Source organism: Tachyglossus aculeatus, chromosome 5 (assembly GCF_015852505.1).
Source record: "Tachyglossus aculeatus isolate mTacAcu1 chromosome 5, mTacAcu1.pri, whole genome shotgun sequence".
In the NCBI taxonomy this organism is placed as follows: Eukaryota; Metazoa; Chordata; class Mammalia; order Monotremata; family Tachyglossidae; genus Tachyglossus; species Tachyglossus aculeatus.
The window spans coordinates 11,940,895-11,958,759 of NC_052070.1; the positions used below are offsets into that span (position 1 = coordinate 11,940,895).

Genomic DNA, 17,865 nt, shown 5'->3' on the forward strand with positions numbered 1-17,865 from the left:
ACAAGGTGATCAGGTTGTCCCATGGGGGGGGCTCACAGTAATAATATAATGATTAAAGAATTTGTATGTATAAAATTAATAACTAATAATATAATGATCTACAATACGATTATAGTAATATAATAATAATAATAATAATAATTTTGGTATTTGTTAAGCGCTTACTATGTGCAAAGCACTGTTCTAAGCGCTGGGGAGGATACAAGGTGATCAGGTTGTCCCATGAGGGGCTCACAATCTTAATCCCCATTTTACGGATGAGGTAACTGAGGCACAGAGAAGTTAAGTTGCTCAAAGTCACACAGCTGACAATCGGCAGAGCTGGGACTTGAACCCATGACCTCTGACTCCCAAGCCTGGGCTCTTTCCACTGAGCCACGCTGCTTCCCAATAATACTGTAATATAATAATTATGGTATGTTAATAATAATAATAATAATAGCATTTATTAAGCGCTTACTATGTGCAAAGCACTATTCGAAGCGCTGGGGTAACTGGGGTAGATCCAAGATATTCAGGTCAGACAGAGTTCCTGTCCCACCCAAGGTTTACAGTCGAAAGGAGGGAGAGCAAGTATTTAATCTCCATTATACAGATGAGGAAACTGAGCCACAGAAAAATGAAGTGTCCTGCCCAAGATCACACGGCCGGCAAGCGGTAGAGCGGGATTAAAACCCAGGTCCCCCCGACTCTCAGGACCCACGTTCATTTCCACTAGGGTCTTATTAGAGTGTGAGCCCGCTGTTGGGTAGGGACCGCCTCTCTATGTCGCCAACTTGTACTTCCCAAGCGCTTAGTACAGTGCTCTGCACACAGTAAGCGCTCAATAAATACGACTGAATGAATGAACTAGAGGAGCAGCGTGGTTCAGTGGCTACAGCCCGGCCTTGGGAGTCAGAAGGACCTGCCTTCTAATCCCGGCTCCGCCACTTGTCTGCTGCGTGACCTTGATCGAGTCACTTCCGTTCTCTGGGCCTCAGTTCCCTCATCTGGAAAATGAGGATTAATCCATCGAGCGTATTTATTGAGCGCTTACTGTGTGCAGAGCACTGGACTAAGAAGCAGCGTGGCTCAGTGGAAAGAGCCCGGGCTTTGGAGTCAGAGGTCCTGGGTTCAAATCCCAGCTCCGCCAATTGTCAGCTGGGTGACTTTGGGCAAGTCACTTCCCTGAGCCTCAGTTCCCTCATCTGTAAAATGGGGATTAAGACTGTGAGCCCCCCGTGGGACAACCTGATCACCCTGTAACCTCCCCAGTGCTTAGAACAGTGCTTTGCACATAGTAAGCGCTTAATAAATGCCATTATTATTATTATTATTATTATTATTACTAAGCGCTTGGGAAGTACAAGTTGGCAACATATAGAGACGGTCCCTACCCGACAGTGGGCTAAGAGTGTGAGCCCCACGTGGGACAGGGACTGCGTCCAACCTGATTAACTTGAATCTACCCTAGCGCTTAAAACAGTGCTTGGCATATAGTAAGCGCTTAACAAGTACCATCATCATTATTATTATTACAAATGAATATAAAGATTTAGAAACGCTGTACGTGATATAAACGTGTTCAGATCTAATCAGTCAAATTAATGGTATTTATTGAAGGCTAACAGGAGTGTTTATTCTTTATTCTTCTAGACTGTGAGCCAAACTGTTGGGTAGGGACTGTCTCTATATGTTGCCAGCTTGCACTTCCCTAGTGCTTAGTACAGTGCTCAGCACACAGTAAGCGCTCAATAAATACGATTGATTGATTGAATCGGCAGCACATATACTAAAATTGGAACGATACAGAGAAGATTAGCATGGCCCTTGCACAAGGATGACACGCAAATTCGTGAAGCGTTCCATATTTTTAGACTGAGCCCCTTCCTTCCTCTCCCCCCTCGTCCCCCTCTCCATCCCCCCCATCTTACCTCCTTCCCTTCCCCACAGCACCTGTATAGATGTATATATGTTTGTACATATTTATTACTCTATTTATTTATTTGCACATATCTATTCTATTTATTTTATTTTGTTAGTATGTTTGGTTTTGTTCTCTGTCTCCCCCTTTTAGACTGTAAGCCCACTGTTGGGTAGGGACTGTCTCTATATGTTGCCAATTTGTACTTCCCAAGCGCTTAGTACAGTGCTCTGCACATAGTAAGCGCTCAATAAATACGATTGATGATGATGATGATTGATTGATTACCAGCCATCATGATCAGCACAAACACCTCTACAGCTGTGTATGTCTGGGGTAAGTGTGTTTTCTTTAAAGGACTTTTCCTTAAAAAGAAATAATAATAATAATAAATAATGATGGTATTTTTGAAGCACTTACTATGCGCAAAGCACTGTTCTAAGTGCTGGGGAGGTTACAAGGTAATCAGGTTGTCCCACGGGAGGCTCACAGTCTTAATCCCCATTTTACAGATGAGGTCACTGAGGCCCAGAGACATTAAGTGACTCGCCCAAAGTCACACAGTTGACAGTTGGCGGAGCCGGGATTTGAACCCATGGCCTCTGACTCCAAAGCCCGGGCTCTTTCCACTGAGCCACGCTGCTTCAAAAAAATGTAATTGGAGGCCCGAACGTCTCAGGGGAATCCTTACGGTTAAGTAGGGGTGGGCATAATAGGCCACATTGCCTCCTAGTACTCTCCCAAGTGCTTTGCACACAGTAAGCACTCAATAAATACGATTGATCGATTGTAACCAGTAAGGGGAAATAGAATGGAAATCCTTAGGACTGAGCGTTATTGAAGGGAAGGTTTCTTCTTCCAGCCTTTCCCTGCTCTGTTCTCAAAGACTAGTTACCTTCACTTTAGCTCTTGGTGGGCATGGAACGTGTTTGCTAATTCGGTTGTCCCCCAAGTGCTTAGTACAGTGTTCTGTACATAATAAGTGCTCAATCAATACCATTGTTTGATTGATTTGGGCAGTCTGCTGGCTGGGGAAGAGAGGGGAAGCAAGAGAGACATTCTAGGTGACAGGAATTTTTCTGAGGCCTGTGATTTGCTTGGAAGCCTTCTTCCTCCTTCTGTGGGAAACCGGGGGCTGTCAGCTCCCGTTCGGGTGGGCTCCAATGGTGCCTTTTGTCGCAGTTCAACACAGAAAGGCTAAAAGCCAAAGGTGTGCTAGTATTTTTCTTCTTATACCTGTTAAGCACTTACTAGGTATCAGGCACGGCTCTAAGCAGAGCCAAGTTAATCCAGTCAGACACAGCCTCTGTCCCACACGGGGCTCTCAATCCAAATAAGAGGGAGAACAGGTGCTGAATCCCCGTTCTACAGATGAGTAAACCGAGGCCCAGAGAAGTTAAGGGTCTTGCCGAAGGCCAGGGGAAACGTCAGAGCTGTGGTGAGAACCCAGATCCTCTGGCTTCCAGGCATGGGCTCTTTCCACTAGGCCGCACTGCTCCTCAGGGTGGCCCAATGTTAATGCAAATGATCTTTTTTTCCAGAGGTTTGCCTCCTTATGCCCACCCCTTGACACACAGTAAGTGGTTAACAAATACCCTCATTACTACACAACCGAGTTGGTTACCTCGGCTTCCAGGGCCCCTGTCTGCCGGGGAAGAGAGAGGAGGCAGCATTTATGCCACAGAACCATTTCCTGTGGCCTGTGGGGACTGCTTCCTATCCCTTCTCCAACAGGTGAGTAACCACTACTGGAGTATTAAGAGGAAATAAGGCACCAAGAGAGGCCGTGAGAAAGAGTTTCTCCTTTCTCCAGCGTCCCTTCCTGCCCTCAGGATACCTTCTCTGACCCCTGACCCCCAGTGAAGTTTTCATATCCTGTTTCCTCTGGCTCAAGGAATGAGGAGAGTCCTCTTTCTCGGCCATACACCACTCCTCCTCCTCCCATGAGAGAATTCCAGGTTTATTTTTGTAAATTATTGAAAAAAAGAAAATAACGGGGCCCGCGCGACGAGCCATTTTAGAAGGGGGTGCCAATATGGCTGAGTTAGAGATCCTAACCCCCTGTCAAAGGCAGAATCCAATCATTTATTTTCATCATTTATTTTATTTAGACTGTGAGCCCACTGTTGGGTAGGGACTGTCTCTATATGTTGCCAATTTGTACTTCCCAAGTGCTTAGTACAGTGCTTTGCACATAGTAAGTATGTAGTAAGTATCCTGTATATATGTATATATGGTTGTACATATTTATTACTCTATTTATTTATTTATTTATTTTACTTGTACATTTCTATCCTATTTATTTTATTTTGTTGGTATGTTTGGTTTTGTTCTCTGTCTTCCCCTTTTAGACTGTGAGCCCACTGTTGGGTAGGGACTGTCTCTATATGTTGCCAATTTGTACTTCCCAAGTGCTTAGTACAGTGCTTTGCACATAGTAAGTATGTAGTAAGTATCCTGTATATATGTATATATGGTTGTACATATTTATTACTCTATTTATTTATTTTACTTGTACATTTCTATCCTATTTATTTTATTTTGTTGGTATGTTTGGTTTTGTTCTCTGTCTTCCCCTTTTAGACTGTGAGCCCACTGTTGGGTAGGGACTGTCTCTATGTGTTGCCAATTTGCACTTCCCAAGCGCTTAGTACAGTGCTCTGCACATAGTAAGCGCTCAATAAATACGATTGATTGATTGATTGATAGTAAGCACTCAATAAATACGATTGATGATGATGATGATGATCCCATACAGACATGACCTAGTTCTACATTAAAAAAAAAACAAATCAAATTAAGAAAGGTTCACAAATGACCCACTGCAGAATCTGAAACCATAGTAAAACCTCCAGAGCACCAATGGCTCGATTTGGGCTTTGCAGGCTACTGATTCAGAATGTTCTTGGCGGGGTCTACGACAAGGGTCCAGGGCTTCTGTTGCCACTCAATCAATCAATCAATCAATCAATCGTATTTATTGAGCGCTTACTGTGTGCACAGCACTGTACTAAGCGCTTGGGAAGTCCAAGTTGGCAACAGATAGAGACAGTCCCTACCCAACAGTGGGCTCACAGTCTAGAAGGGGGAGACAGAGAACAAAACGAAACATATTAACAAAATAAAATAAACAGAATAGATACATACAAGTAAAATAGAGTAATAAATATGTACAAACATATATACAGGTGCTGTGCGGAGGGGAGGGAGGTAAGACGGGGGGGATGGAGAGGGAGACAAGGGGGGAAGGCCTCTTGAAGGAGATGTGCCCTCAATAAGGCTCAGAACGGAGGAGACTGACTGTCAAATATGAATATAAATACATTATGGACATGTACTTAAGTGGGGCTGGGAGATGCAGAAGGGAGTGGGAGAAGAGGAAATGAGGGCCTTGTCAGGGAATCAATCAATCAAAATCAATCAATCGTATTTATTGAGCGCTTACTGTGTGCAGAGCACTGTACTCTCTCTCTCCCTCGCCTTCAAAGCCACAAACAAGTCCAAAACAAATGGAACCACGGTGCAACTGAAGTGTGAAATGCCTGAGCAGAAACAGAAAGAGTCTGTCCCACCATAAAACATTTTGAGTCCCACTGACCGTACACCCTAAGAACAGAGAGGGTCAGAAAAAAAGGCAACGTGGCCCGAGGCGATGGGAGGGCGCCCCGGGGGAGAAATATTCCTGACGACGAGAGACGGTCCTCAGTGCCCGATCTCGGAAGCCACGAAATAATCAACGTGCTGGAATTTGAGCACCTCGTTACCCCAGCTGGTCCACCCGGCATGCAGATTGCGGGCAAACAACTCCAAGCATTCCACATCTGGCTTGAGATAGTCTGCTAGAACCTCTGTCCAAAAAAAAAAGATTAAAAAAGAAAAATCAATTTCCTTTCAGCTACAGAGAGATGAAAACAGGGAACGTTTCATTAAAAAAAGACAGCAAATTAATTTCAAGGATTTCATCAACAAGCCTTTGCTATTTATAGTTAGCGAGTCATTCGAAATAAGTGCCCTTGAGATTGCGAACAATACGATCGGAGCCTTCAATAGCCCTGATTTATTGGTTTTCATTTGGAGGCGAGGAATAGGGATTTCAACACAGGTGACTTTTCCATTTTTCAGCACTGTCAACATAACATCTCCCGAGTACTAACTTTCTCTATTTTTTAATAAATGTTGTCGATGCACGGGAAAAGGAAAAATGGAAGTATCCTTTTTTTGAATGTTTAAAGGAACAATTAAATCAGGAGCAATTGGGCGTGCGGGGCCGGGGGTGGGATTTCTTCTCAAAAATAACACTGCAGGGAAGGGCATTAGTGCCGAGGGAATACGCGCAAGGTTGGTTTCAATGTGAAGATTTCAAAAATAAAACCACATCAGTGCGTCGTGGGCAGGGAGCGTGTCTGTTTATTGTTATATTGTACTCTGACAAGCGCTTAGTACAGTGATTTGCACACATGAAGTGCTCAATAAATACGACCGAGTGAGTGAATGACACTAAATTGTAACAGCTTTGTAATACCAGACTCGTTCCATTATGTTTGCATAAGAAAGCAGGCTCAAGATTATCACTCATCACCTAATAATTCTGCTATCATCAGCTGAGTTCTGAAGTCAAGTCCTCCCTATTAATCATACAACTTTTCCTTATTCTTGGAAGTGCGGTTTACTTGCAAAGGATTATCATCTGCAAAAATTTTACTAAGAGTGGAATCCTTAAACGGCTGTGATGGGATTCATTTTGGTTAAAAAGATACTCAATTAGCACCAGATATTTCAACCAATTCACAATCTTGATTAAGATGCTAATCGGCTGTATTGAAATTATTGCATCAGCTACAGTGATACTAAATAGCACCAAAAAAATCCCCGGGTGGGGGGGGGTGGGGGGGAATTATGGAAAAAAAAGCCAAGGAAACAAGTAGAAAGATGAGATTACCTAAATGATACAATCTTTAAAATGCTGTCGTATCAAGAAATTAGAAGCAAATGCCGCTTGCCTCATGAGGAGAGTGATCATTTCCCTGTTCTTTCTGAGATTTGTCAGACCTCTATCAAATCCCCCATTTTTTAATTGCATTTTGCGGCTTCCACTTTTCTCTCGTAAAATAATATTCGGTATGTATACAGCAGTTCGACAAACCAAGTGAAATACCGGACAGGCGGTTATTAATGCCAAAATGGAAATGGTTTTCCTGGCCGGACTTTCAAACTCCCACAGGTGCTGGCTTGAGGAATTCTGGCGTTTTCATAAACATGCAGTTAAAAGATGCTGTTTTTGGAAAAGAAAAATTTCCCAGGAGCCTGAGAGGACAATGACCTCCACAATTCTTTCATTTTCCAAACCGTGAATTCTCTCCCCTAACAGCCTATTTTCACCTTTAATATCATCTAGGGTTGCATCTGAAATCAGCATTTATCTTTGAGGTACAAAGATGAACCAGTCAGAAACATTTCCTGATTACAGCAGCAGCGTGGCTCGGTGGAAAGAGCCCGGGCTTTGGAGTCAGAGGTCATGGGTTCGAATCCCAGCTCGGCCAACTGTCAGCTGTGTGACTTCAGGCAAGTCACTTCACTTCTCTGGGCCTCAGTTACCTCATCTGTAAAATGGGGATGAAGACTGTGAGCCCCCCGTGGGACAACCTGATCACCTTGTAACCTCCCCAGCGCTTAGAACAGTGCTTTGCACATAGTAAGCGCTTAACAAATACCATTATTATTATTATTAAAGATGAACCAGTCAGAAACATTTCCTGATTACAGCAGCAGCGGGGCTCGGTGGAAAGAGCCCGGGCTTTGGAGTCGGAGGTCATGGGTTCGAATCCCAGCTCGGCCAACTGTCAGCTGTGTGACTTTGGGCAAGTCACTTCACTTCTCTGGGCCTCAGTGACCTCATCTGTAAAATGGGGATGAAGACTGTGAGCCCCCCGTGGGACAACCTGATCACCTTGTAACCTCCCCAGCGCTTAGAACAGTGCTTTGCACATAGTAAGCGCTTAACAAATACCATTATTATTATTATTAAAGATGAACCAGTCAGAAACATTTCCTGATTACAGCAGCAGCGGGGCTCAGTGGAAAGAGCCCGGGCTTTGGAGTCAGAGGTCATGGGTTCGAATCCCAGCTCGGCCAATTGTCAGCTGTGTGACTTTGGGCAAGTCACTTCACTTCTCTGGGCCTCAGTTACCTCATCTGTAAAATGGGGATGAAGACTGTGAGGCCCCCGTGGGACAACCTGATCACCTTGTAACCTCCCCAGCGCTTAGAACAGTGGTTTGCACAAAGTAAGCGCTTAATAAATGCCATTATTATTATAGATAGATCGATAGATATAGCGTATATATATATATCCTACTATATATAGTATATAGCCTCCTACTAGACTGTGACCCCCCTACTAGACTGTGAGCCCACTGTTGGGTAGGGACCGTCTCTATATGTTGCCAACTTGTACTTCCCAAGCACTTAGTACAGTGCTCTGCACACAGTAAGCGCTCAATAAATATGATTGATTGATTTGCACATAGTAAGCACTTAATAAATGCCATCATTATTATTATTATTATTATTACTGAGTAGAGCCCATCACCTATTTTAATCCGGTTGCCAAAGAGTAGGCTAGGTAGTCCATGATTACCAAGTGCCAGATCAAACCAACAGTGGGATTGTTGATATTATTATTATCAGTCTATTCATTAAGCGCTTACTACATGTCAGGCACTGTTCTAAAGGCCGGGGTGGATACGAGCTAATCAGGTCAGACACAGTCTCCCTCCCACCCTGGAATCTCGGTCTAAGGAGGAAGGAGAACAGGTGTTGACTGCCCCATTTTATAGACAGGGCAACTGAGGCAGGGAATCAATCAATCAATCCTATTTATTGAGCACTTACTGTGTGCAGAGCACTGTGCTAAGCGCTTGGGAAGTACAAGTTGGCAACATATAGAGACGGTCCCTATCCAACAGTGGGCTCACAGTCTCAAAGACTGCTTCTCTAAAAGGGCAGCAGCGTGGCTCAGTGGAAAGAGCTCGGGCTTTGGAGTCAGAGGTCGCGGGTTCGAATCCCAGCTCCTCCACGTGTCTGCTGTGTGACCTTGGGCAAGTCACTTAACTTCTCTGCACCTCAGTTCCCTCATCTGGAAAATGGGGATGAAGACTGTGAGCCCCACGTGGGACAACCTGATCACCTTGCATCCCCCCCCAGCGCTTAGAACAGTGCTTTGCACATAGTAAGCGCTTAACAAATGCCATCATTATTATTATTATTATTATTATTAAAAGAGAAGTGAAGTGACCTGCCCAAGATCACAGAGCAGGCAGAGCTAGGATTAGAACCCAGGTCCTCCGACTCGCAGGCCCCTTTCTGCCATTCATTCATTCAATCGTACTGACTGAGCGCTTACTGCCAACTTGTACTTCCCAAGCGCTTAGTACAGTGCTCTGCACATAGTAAGCGCTCAATAAATATGATTGATTGATTGATTGATTACTGTACTGTACTAAGCGCTTACCAGGCCTCGCTGTGACTCCAGTTGGGATGAATTTTATCGGCAGCCCCAAGTTCCCAGCTCCGCCAATTGTCAGCTGTGTGACTTTGGGCAGGTCACTTCACTTCTCTGGGCCTCAGTTCCCTCATCTGGAAAATGGGGATTAAAACTGTGAGCCCCCCGTGGGACAACCTGATCGCCTTGTAACCTCCCCAGCGCTTAGAACGGTGCTTTGCACATAGTAAGCGCTTAATAAATGCCATCAAAAAAAAAAAAGTTAAAGGCGAAACATTCTTCCCTTCTTAATTGATGACATGTGACGGAAACTCTGGCCCTGACAGGAAGAAATGATCATCGCGTCGAATCATCTGCCAACAGAATTGTCTGGGACTTTGAGGCTATAAACGAGAAAATGTCCGGCATTTAACCGATTAATTTTTAAGGGACGCGGAAAGAAAGGAGAAGCTTCTTCTCTGGGGAGTTGGAAGGGACGGCAATCGTGCCGAGTTTGTTCTGGAAGGAGCAGTTTTAAGAATAAAACTGTGCTGGTTTAGGATGGTCTGTTTTAGGGTTTTTTTTTATGGCATTTGGTAATAATAATAATAATAATAATAATAATAATAATAATAATGGCATTTATTAAGCGCTTACTATGCGCAAGGCACTGTTCTAAGCGCTGGGGAGGTTACATGGTGATCTGGTTGTCCCACGGGGGGCTCACAGTCTTAATCCCCATTTTCCAGATGAGGCAACTGAGGCCCAGAGAAGTTAAGTGACTTGCCCAAAGTCACCCAGCTGACAGTTGGCGGAGCTGGGGATTTGAACCCATGACCTCTGAGTCCAAAGCCCGGGCTCTTTCCACTGAGCCACGCTGCTCCTCTGGTAAGCGCTTACTAGACTGTAAACTCACTGTGGGTGGGGAATGGGTCTGTTTATTGCTATATTGTAGTCTCGGGAGAGACTACAAGCAGCGGGGCTCAGTGGAAAGAGCCCGGGCTTTGGAGTCAGAGGTCCTGGGTTCAAATCCCGGCTCCGCCAACTGTCAGCTGGGTGACTTTGGGCAAGTCACTTCACTTCTCTGGGCCTCAGTTCCCTCATCTGGAAAATGGGGATGAAGACTGTGAGCCCCCCCGTGGGACAACCTGATCATCTTGCAACCACCCCAACGCTTAGAACAGTGCAAAGCACATAGTAAGCACTTAATAAATCTGTTGACGGCACTACCATCCTTCCCGTCTCACAGGTCCGCAAACTTGGTGTCATCCTCGACTCCGCTCTCTCGTTCACCCCTCACATCCAATCCGTCACCAAAACCTGCCGGTCTCACCTCCATAACATTGCCAAGCTCCGCCCTTTCCTCTCCATCCAAACCACTACCTTGCTGGTACAAGCTCTCATCCTATCCCGACTGGATTACTGCCTCAGCCTTCTCTCTGATCTCCCATCCTCGTGTCTCTCCCTGCTTCAATCCATACTTCGCGCCGCTGCCCGGATCATCTTTGTGCAGAAACGCTCTGGGCCTGTTACTCCCCTCCTCAAAAATCTCCAGTGGCTACCAATCAACCTACGCATCAGGCAGAAACTCCTCACCCTGGGCTTCAAGGCTGTCCATCACCTCGCCCCCTCCTACCTCACCTCCCTTCTCTCCTTCTCCGGCCCAGCCCGCACCCTCCGCTCCTCCACCACTAATCTCCTCACTGTACCTCACTCTCGCCTGTCCCGCCGTCGACCCCCGGCCCACGTCATCCCCCGGGCCTCGAATGCCCCCAATCCCTCTGCCCATCCACCAAGCTCGCTCTCTTCCTCCCTTCAAGGCCCTACTGAGAGCTCACCTCCTCCAGGAGGCCTTCCCAGACTGAGCCCCTTCCTTCCTCTCCCCCTCGTCCCCCTCTCCATCCCCCCGTCTTACCTCCTTCCCCTCCCCACAGCACCTGTATATATGTTTGTACATATTTATTACTCTATTTTACTTGTACATATCTATTCTATTTATTTTATTTTGTTAATATGTTTGGTTTTGTTCTCTGTCTCCCCCTTCTAGACAGTGAGCCCACTGTTGGGTAGGGACTGTCTCTATCTGTTGCCAACTTGTACTTCCCAAGCGCTTAGTACAGTGCCCTGCACATAGGAAGCACTCAATAAATACGATTGATGATGATGATGATGATGATGGCAGGGCCAGGATTAGAACTCAGGTCCTTCCGACTCCTAGGCCCGGGCTCTATCCACGGGGCCAGGCTGAAATAACACATGAAATTTAAATAAACACCCCCCTAAAACTGACGTTACTTCAATTCAAACCTCGAGTGAATTTGGATTTTTGTTTTAATGTTGAGAAAACTGTTTAAAAACATTTATAGTGGCATATTAAAGCTGTAAGCATTAAGCACCGACCGTGAGTCACCAAAAACCCCTTCAGTCACGGTTTCATTATTATATGCAGCGCGGGATCGGAAATGCCTCTTCTCGATGGCTTACTTTATTTGCACCTTCCGCTTTCCCGAGAGAAATAAATCATACCGCTGCTCTACGGGTACCAACGCATGTTCTATAGGTACTTATATAGATGTTTTACTGATAAGATAACATGTTTTACTGATAAACTGATCCAACAGATGTTACGCTGATAAAAGCATCTATAGATGTAGCATGCAATCAAACCACGGGCCACACGTTTAATTGCTGATACTTTCGTTATTCCTTCGACCGTAAATAACAAATGCAAATCGGGCAGGTCCTTTCCTCCCGAACTCAGAGTCCGAACGACGGTGACGGAAGGACAAATAGAGGGATGCAACTGCTCTCTACAGGCTAGATGAAAATGCGGCGTTCCTTCAAATTCAAACAGCTCGAAATCAGAGATCGGGAAGTAGTTTTGGCAGCCCTAACTCGCTTTTATCGCGCGTTACCTACTCCATTAAGGCCACCCTTCACCTCGCGCATTCGGACGATTTAAAACCCGGCGATCCATTCGATCCGAAATCTTTACCAACGTCGGCCACGGCGGGAGACGACTTTAGGTCCCCGCGACCGCTGTTTGTTGCCAGTGTGGGAAATAAGCCCCACAGCAATTAGCAAATGGATCGGTTGGGACAGAATCAATCGATCAATCGTATTTATTGAGCGCTTACTGTGTGCGGAGCACTGTACGAAGCGCTTGGGAAGCCCGAGCTGGCAACATATAGAGACGGTCCCTACCCAACAGTGGGCTCACAGTCTAGAAGGGGGAGACGGAGAACAAAACCATACATACTAACAAGATAAAATAAATAGAATAGATAGGTACAAGTAAAATAAATAGAGTAATAAATATGTACAGAAGGTGAGCCAGTGGAAAGGAGCCCTGAATACATTCAATAATTCATCTTTCCTCGGCCCGGTACAAAAATGGTGCCAAATCCTTGGACGACTCCCTTTTGAACCAAAGCTTAATACTGCCTTCCTTTTTCAGCCAGTTTGAGGTCTCCGTATCCCCAGTTGGCAACATTTGACAACGTCCAGTCTTTCCGAACAGGGTTCCCGGTCTCGACGCCGATTTGGACCGTTCGGCAAACGTTTCCCTGCAAGTCGGTCAAAGGAAGGGGTGAAGCCACAAGGAATTTCCAAGGGACGCCGTCAGACGTTACCCACCTCCCCCCGGCAAGCTACTGATAAAAAGAGGAGTTTGGATATCCGCGTTTTAATTCCACAGAGAGGGGCCCCCCAATCCATCCGGCTGGAGTTCACTTGAGAAGCAGCTGGCGGCAAATTAATAATAATAATAACAATGTTGGCATTTGTTAAGCGCTTACTATGACTGTTCTAAGCGCTTGGGGGATACAAAGTGATCAGGCTGTCCCACGTGGGGCTCACAGTCTTAATCCCCGTTTTACAAATTCACAATAGACGGGCCGTTACAATCTACGAACAGCACCCGCTTATCGATTTTCGAAATTTTTCTTCTAATTTCTGTTCAACGAGAGGCCTACCGGAAAGGGGAGGTTTGTGAGAATGAAGGACGCAGGGCACGCTGACGATTACTTTGTGGTTTGGGATCGGAGACGTCTCCGCTTCAGGTTTCCTAGGACGACATCGGAAGGAGAAACATGTCATGCTGATGAAACCCGTGTTCGATATAGAGGCTCATCCCTTTGATTCTCTCTCCCCACTGATGAACTATAAATTATAATTTAATTATAATATAAATTCGTGTAACTGAGAAAGACACCTCGAGGAAATCAAATATCTAAGGATTAAAATCAATCGTCTTTATTGAGCGCTTACTGTGTGCAGAGCGCTGTACTAAGCGCTTGGGAAGCACAAGACATATTGTGATTTCCTGTGATGAGACTGTAAACTCTTTGTGGGCAGAGAATACGTCTACTTATGCTACTGTATTGCATTGCACTGTACTCTTTCAAGTGGCTAGTACGGTGCTCTGTACATAGGAAGAGCTCAAATAATAGGATGGATTGATTCATTAATAGTAGTACATAGTAAGCGCTCAATAAATACAATTGATGATGATGATGATTAAAGGACAGCTTATCAGATTGCCCAGGCTCTGAGAAAAACAAAATGTAGCAAGGCAAAAACCTAACCACCGAAACTAATCTGTTAATTTTCAAATCTCTATATGTTGCCAACTTGTACTTCCCAAGCGCTTAGTACAGTGCTCTGCACACCGTAAGCGCTCAATAAATACGATTGATGAAATATGCAGAAATAAAGGGATACACAGGCCTACTTTTCCCTTCACAAGGTAGTTTAAACATTATATATTGTTGATCTAGGAAAATACCTCTCATTCTTCAACGGTGATGCGGTTCCTCCTTGGACTCTTCCTAAAACAAGACCTTCGTAAGGCTTTTTGTGAGGTGAATCTAACGGAAACACAAATTCGCCCGATCTGGTAATCTGTCGCAAAGGAACAAAAAGGCACATTCAGAAAATGCATACTGATGATATTGCAAAAACATACGGTATACTTTCTACTCATTTAGCATATTCAAAAATACGGGATTGTTCGTACCTCAGGAAATGAATGAGGGCTTGGCCTCTTAACTAGCATCTGGTATAAATGATTTTCACAGTTAAAAGGCAGTATTCATTCATTCATTCAGTGGAATCCCAACTCCACCACGTCTGCTGTGTGACCTTGGGCAAGTCACTTAACTTCTCTGAGCCTCAGTTACCTCATCTGTAAAATGGGGATTAAGGCTGTGAGCCCCACGTGGGACAACTTGATCACCTTGTGTTCCCCCCCTCCCGCGCTTAGAATAGTGCTCTGCACATAGTAAGTGCTTAACAAATGTCATTGTCATTATTATTATTATTATTACTTATTGAACACTTACTGTGTGCACAGCACTGTACTGAGCGCTTGGGAAGTACAAGCTGGCAACATCTAGAGACGGTCCCTACCCAACAGCGGGTTCACAGTCTAGAAGGGGGAGACAGACAACGAGACAAGACATATTAACAAAATAAAATAAATAGAATATGTACAATCAATCAATCGTATTTATTGAGCGCTTACTGTGTGCAGAGCACTATACTAAGCGCTTGGGAAGTACAAGCTGGCAACATATAGAGATGGTCCCTACCCAACAGCGGGTTCACAGTCTAGAAGGGGGGAGACAGACAACAAAGCAAGACATATTAACAAAATAAAATAAATAGAATATGTACAATCAATCAATCGTATTTATTGAGCGCTTACTGTGTGCAGAGCACTGTACTAAGCGCTTGGGAAGTACAAGTTGGCAACGTATAGAGACGGTGCCTACCCAACAGTGGGCTCACAGTCTAGAAAGTGGGCTCACAGTCTAGAAGTAAAGTAAAATAAAGGACAAGTAAAATAGAGTAAGACTGTGAGCCCACTGTTGGGTAGGGACGGTCTCTATATGTTGCCAACCTGTACTTCCCAAGCGCTTAGCACAGTGCTCTGCACACAGTCAGCGCTCAATAAATACGATTGATTGATTAATAAATACGTACAAACATATATACATATACGTACATAAACATATATGCATATATACATATGTATAGGTGCTGTGGGGAGGGGAAGGAGGTAAGGCAGGGGAGGGATGGGGAGGGGGAGAGGAAGGAGGGGGCTACAAACAAACCGAACAACTACGGCACTTACTTTCACCCAATGCCACTCGGCAAGTGTTTCTACGGACCAGCCAGGATAAAGTTCCTCTTTAACGAAACTCAGGTGTTTCTGTCTGTTAGTCACCCAGGTGATCACCAGACAGTTGGGAGCCGCCAGTTTGGGGATGGGAATTTGCTTGATTTGCCAGGACGGTAGGTAACCGTACCTACATAGGATCAGAAAACAGGGTCATCAAATATGTGACAATTAATGAGAGGAAACCCATGAAAATGAATGAGAACTTCGGAGAACTTTGCCCATCCGCCCAGCTGGCTCTCTTCCTCCCTTCAAGGCCCTACTGAGAGCTCACCTCCTCCAGGAGGCCTTCCCAGACTGAGCCCCCTCCTTCCTCTCCCCCTTGTCCCCCTCTCCATCTCCCCCATCTTACCTCCTTCCCTTCCCCACAGCACCTGTATATATGTAGATATGTTTGTACATATTTATTACTCTATTTATTTTACTTGTACATATCTATTCTATTTATTTTCTTTTGTTAGTATGTTTGGTTTTGTTCTCTGTCTCCCCCTTTTAGACTGTGAGCCCACTGTTGGGCAGGGACTGTCTCTAGATGTTGCCAACTTGGACTTCCCAAGCGCTTAGTACAGTGCTCTGCACACAGGAAGCACTCAATAAATACGATTGATTGATTGATAAATATATATACTTCCCAAGCGCTTAGTACAGTGCTCTGCACACAGGAAGCGCTCAATAAATACGATTGATGATGATGAAAATGCCACGAGAATCATGGATGAGCCAAGGCTGACATCTGGTGGCCACAATTAAAACAGCCTTTGATTAATTTCATTTTAGAATCAATCGATCAATCGTATTTATTGAGCGCTCACTGTGTGCAGAGCACTGGACTAAGACTTTTAGAAGTCAAAGGCACAGACACCACTCATTCAATCCGTTACATTTCATTCATTCCTTCATTCATTCAATCGTATTTATTGAGCGCTCACTGTGTGCACAGCACTGGACTAAGACTTTTAGAAGTCAAAGGCACAGACGCCACTCATTCAATCAATCAATCCGTTACATTTCATTCATTCCTTCACTCATTCAATCGTATTTATTGAGCGCTCACTGTGTGCAGAGCACTGGACTAAGACTTTCAGAAGTCAAAGGCACAGACGCCACTCATTCAATCAATCAATCCATTACATTTCATTCATTCCTTCATTCATTCAATCGTATTTATTGAGCGCTCCCTGTGTGCAGAGCACTGGACTAAGACTTTTAGAAGTCAAAGGCACAGACGCCACTCATTCAATCAATCAATCCGTTACATTTCATTCATTCCTTCATTCATTCAATCGTATTTATTGAGCGCTTACTGTGTGCAGAGCACTGGACTAAGACTTTCAGAAGTCAAAGGCACAGACACCACTCATTCAATCAATCAATCAATTTACATTTCATTCATTCCTTCATTCATTCAATCGTATTTATTGAGCGCTCACTGTGTGCACAGCACTGGACTAAGACTTTCAGAAGTCAAAGGCACAGACACCGTTCATTCAATCAATCAATTTACATTTCATTCATTCCTTCATTCAATCGTATTTATTGAGCGCTCACTGTGTGCACAGCACTGGACTAAGACTTTCAGAAGTCAAAGGCACAGACGCCACTCATTCAATCAATCAATCCATTACATTTCATTCATTCCTTCATTCATTCAATCGTATTTATTGAGCGCTTACTGTGTGCAGAGCACTGGACTAAGACTTTCAGAAGTCAAAGGCACAGACACCACTCATTCAATCAATCAATCAATTTACATTTCATTCATTCCTTCATTCATTCAATCGTATTTATTGAGCACTCACTGTGTGCACAGCACTGGACTAAGACTTTCAGAAGTCAAAGGCACAGACGCCACTCAATCAATCAATCAATTACATTTCATTCATTCCTTCATTCATTCAATTGCATTTATTGAGCGCTCACTGTGTGCAGAGCACTGGACTAAGACTTTTAGAAGTCAAAGGCACAGACGCCACTCATTCAATCAATCAATCCGTTACATTTCATTCATTCCTTCATTCATTCAATCGTATTTATTGAGCGCTTACTGCGTGCAGAGCACTGTGCTAAGCGCTTGGGAAGTCCAAGTTGGCAACATCTAGAGACGGTCCCTACCCAACAGTGGGCTCACATGAGCACTTACTGTGAGCAAAACACTGTACTGATAATAATAATTAATAATTTTGGTATTTGTTAAGCGCTTACTATGTGCAAAGCACTGTTCTAAGCGCTGGGGAGGATACAAGGTGATCAGGTTGTCCCATGTGGGGCTCACAATCTGAATCCCCATTTTACAGATGAGGT

The 17,865-nt window shown here is 44.5% G+C and overlaps 1 protein-coding gene and 1 non-coding gene across 2 annotated transcripts in view; one reads left to right on the plus strand and one right to left on the minus strand.

Annotated features, from left to right (window-relative positions):
* The first annotated feature begins 1,747 nt into the window (after positions 1-1,747).
* On the plus strand, positions 1,748-1,854 carry LOC119929179. Its single transcript, XR_005451316.1, has one exon. It is a non-coding gene; the product is annotated as a U6 spliceosomal RNA (small nuclear RNA).
* Positions 1,855-5,331: 3,477 nt separating this feature from the next.
* Positions 5,332-17,865, minus strand: part of METTL4 (methyltransferase like 4) — a 48,695-nt gene continuing 36,161 nt past the window's right edge. Inside the window, exons 7-10 of the mRNA XM_038746552.1 lie at positions 15,520-15,694; positions 14,170-14,285; positions 13,358-13,449; positions 5,332-5,751 (exon numbers count right to left, since the gene is read on the minus strand). Coding sequence (XP_038602480.1) covers positions 5,606-5,751; positions 13,358-13,449; positions 14,170-14,285; positions 15,520-15,694 — 529 coding nt within the window. The 3' untranslated portion in view covers positions 5,332-5,605. The remainder of the gene's footprint in view (positions 5,752-13,357; positions 13,450-14,169; positions 14,286-15,519; positions 15,695-17,865) is intronic.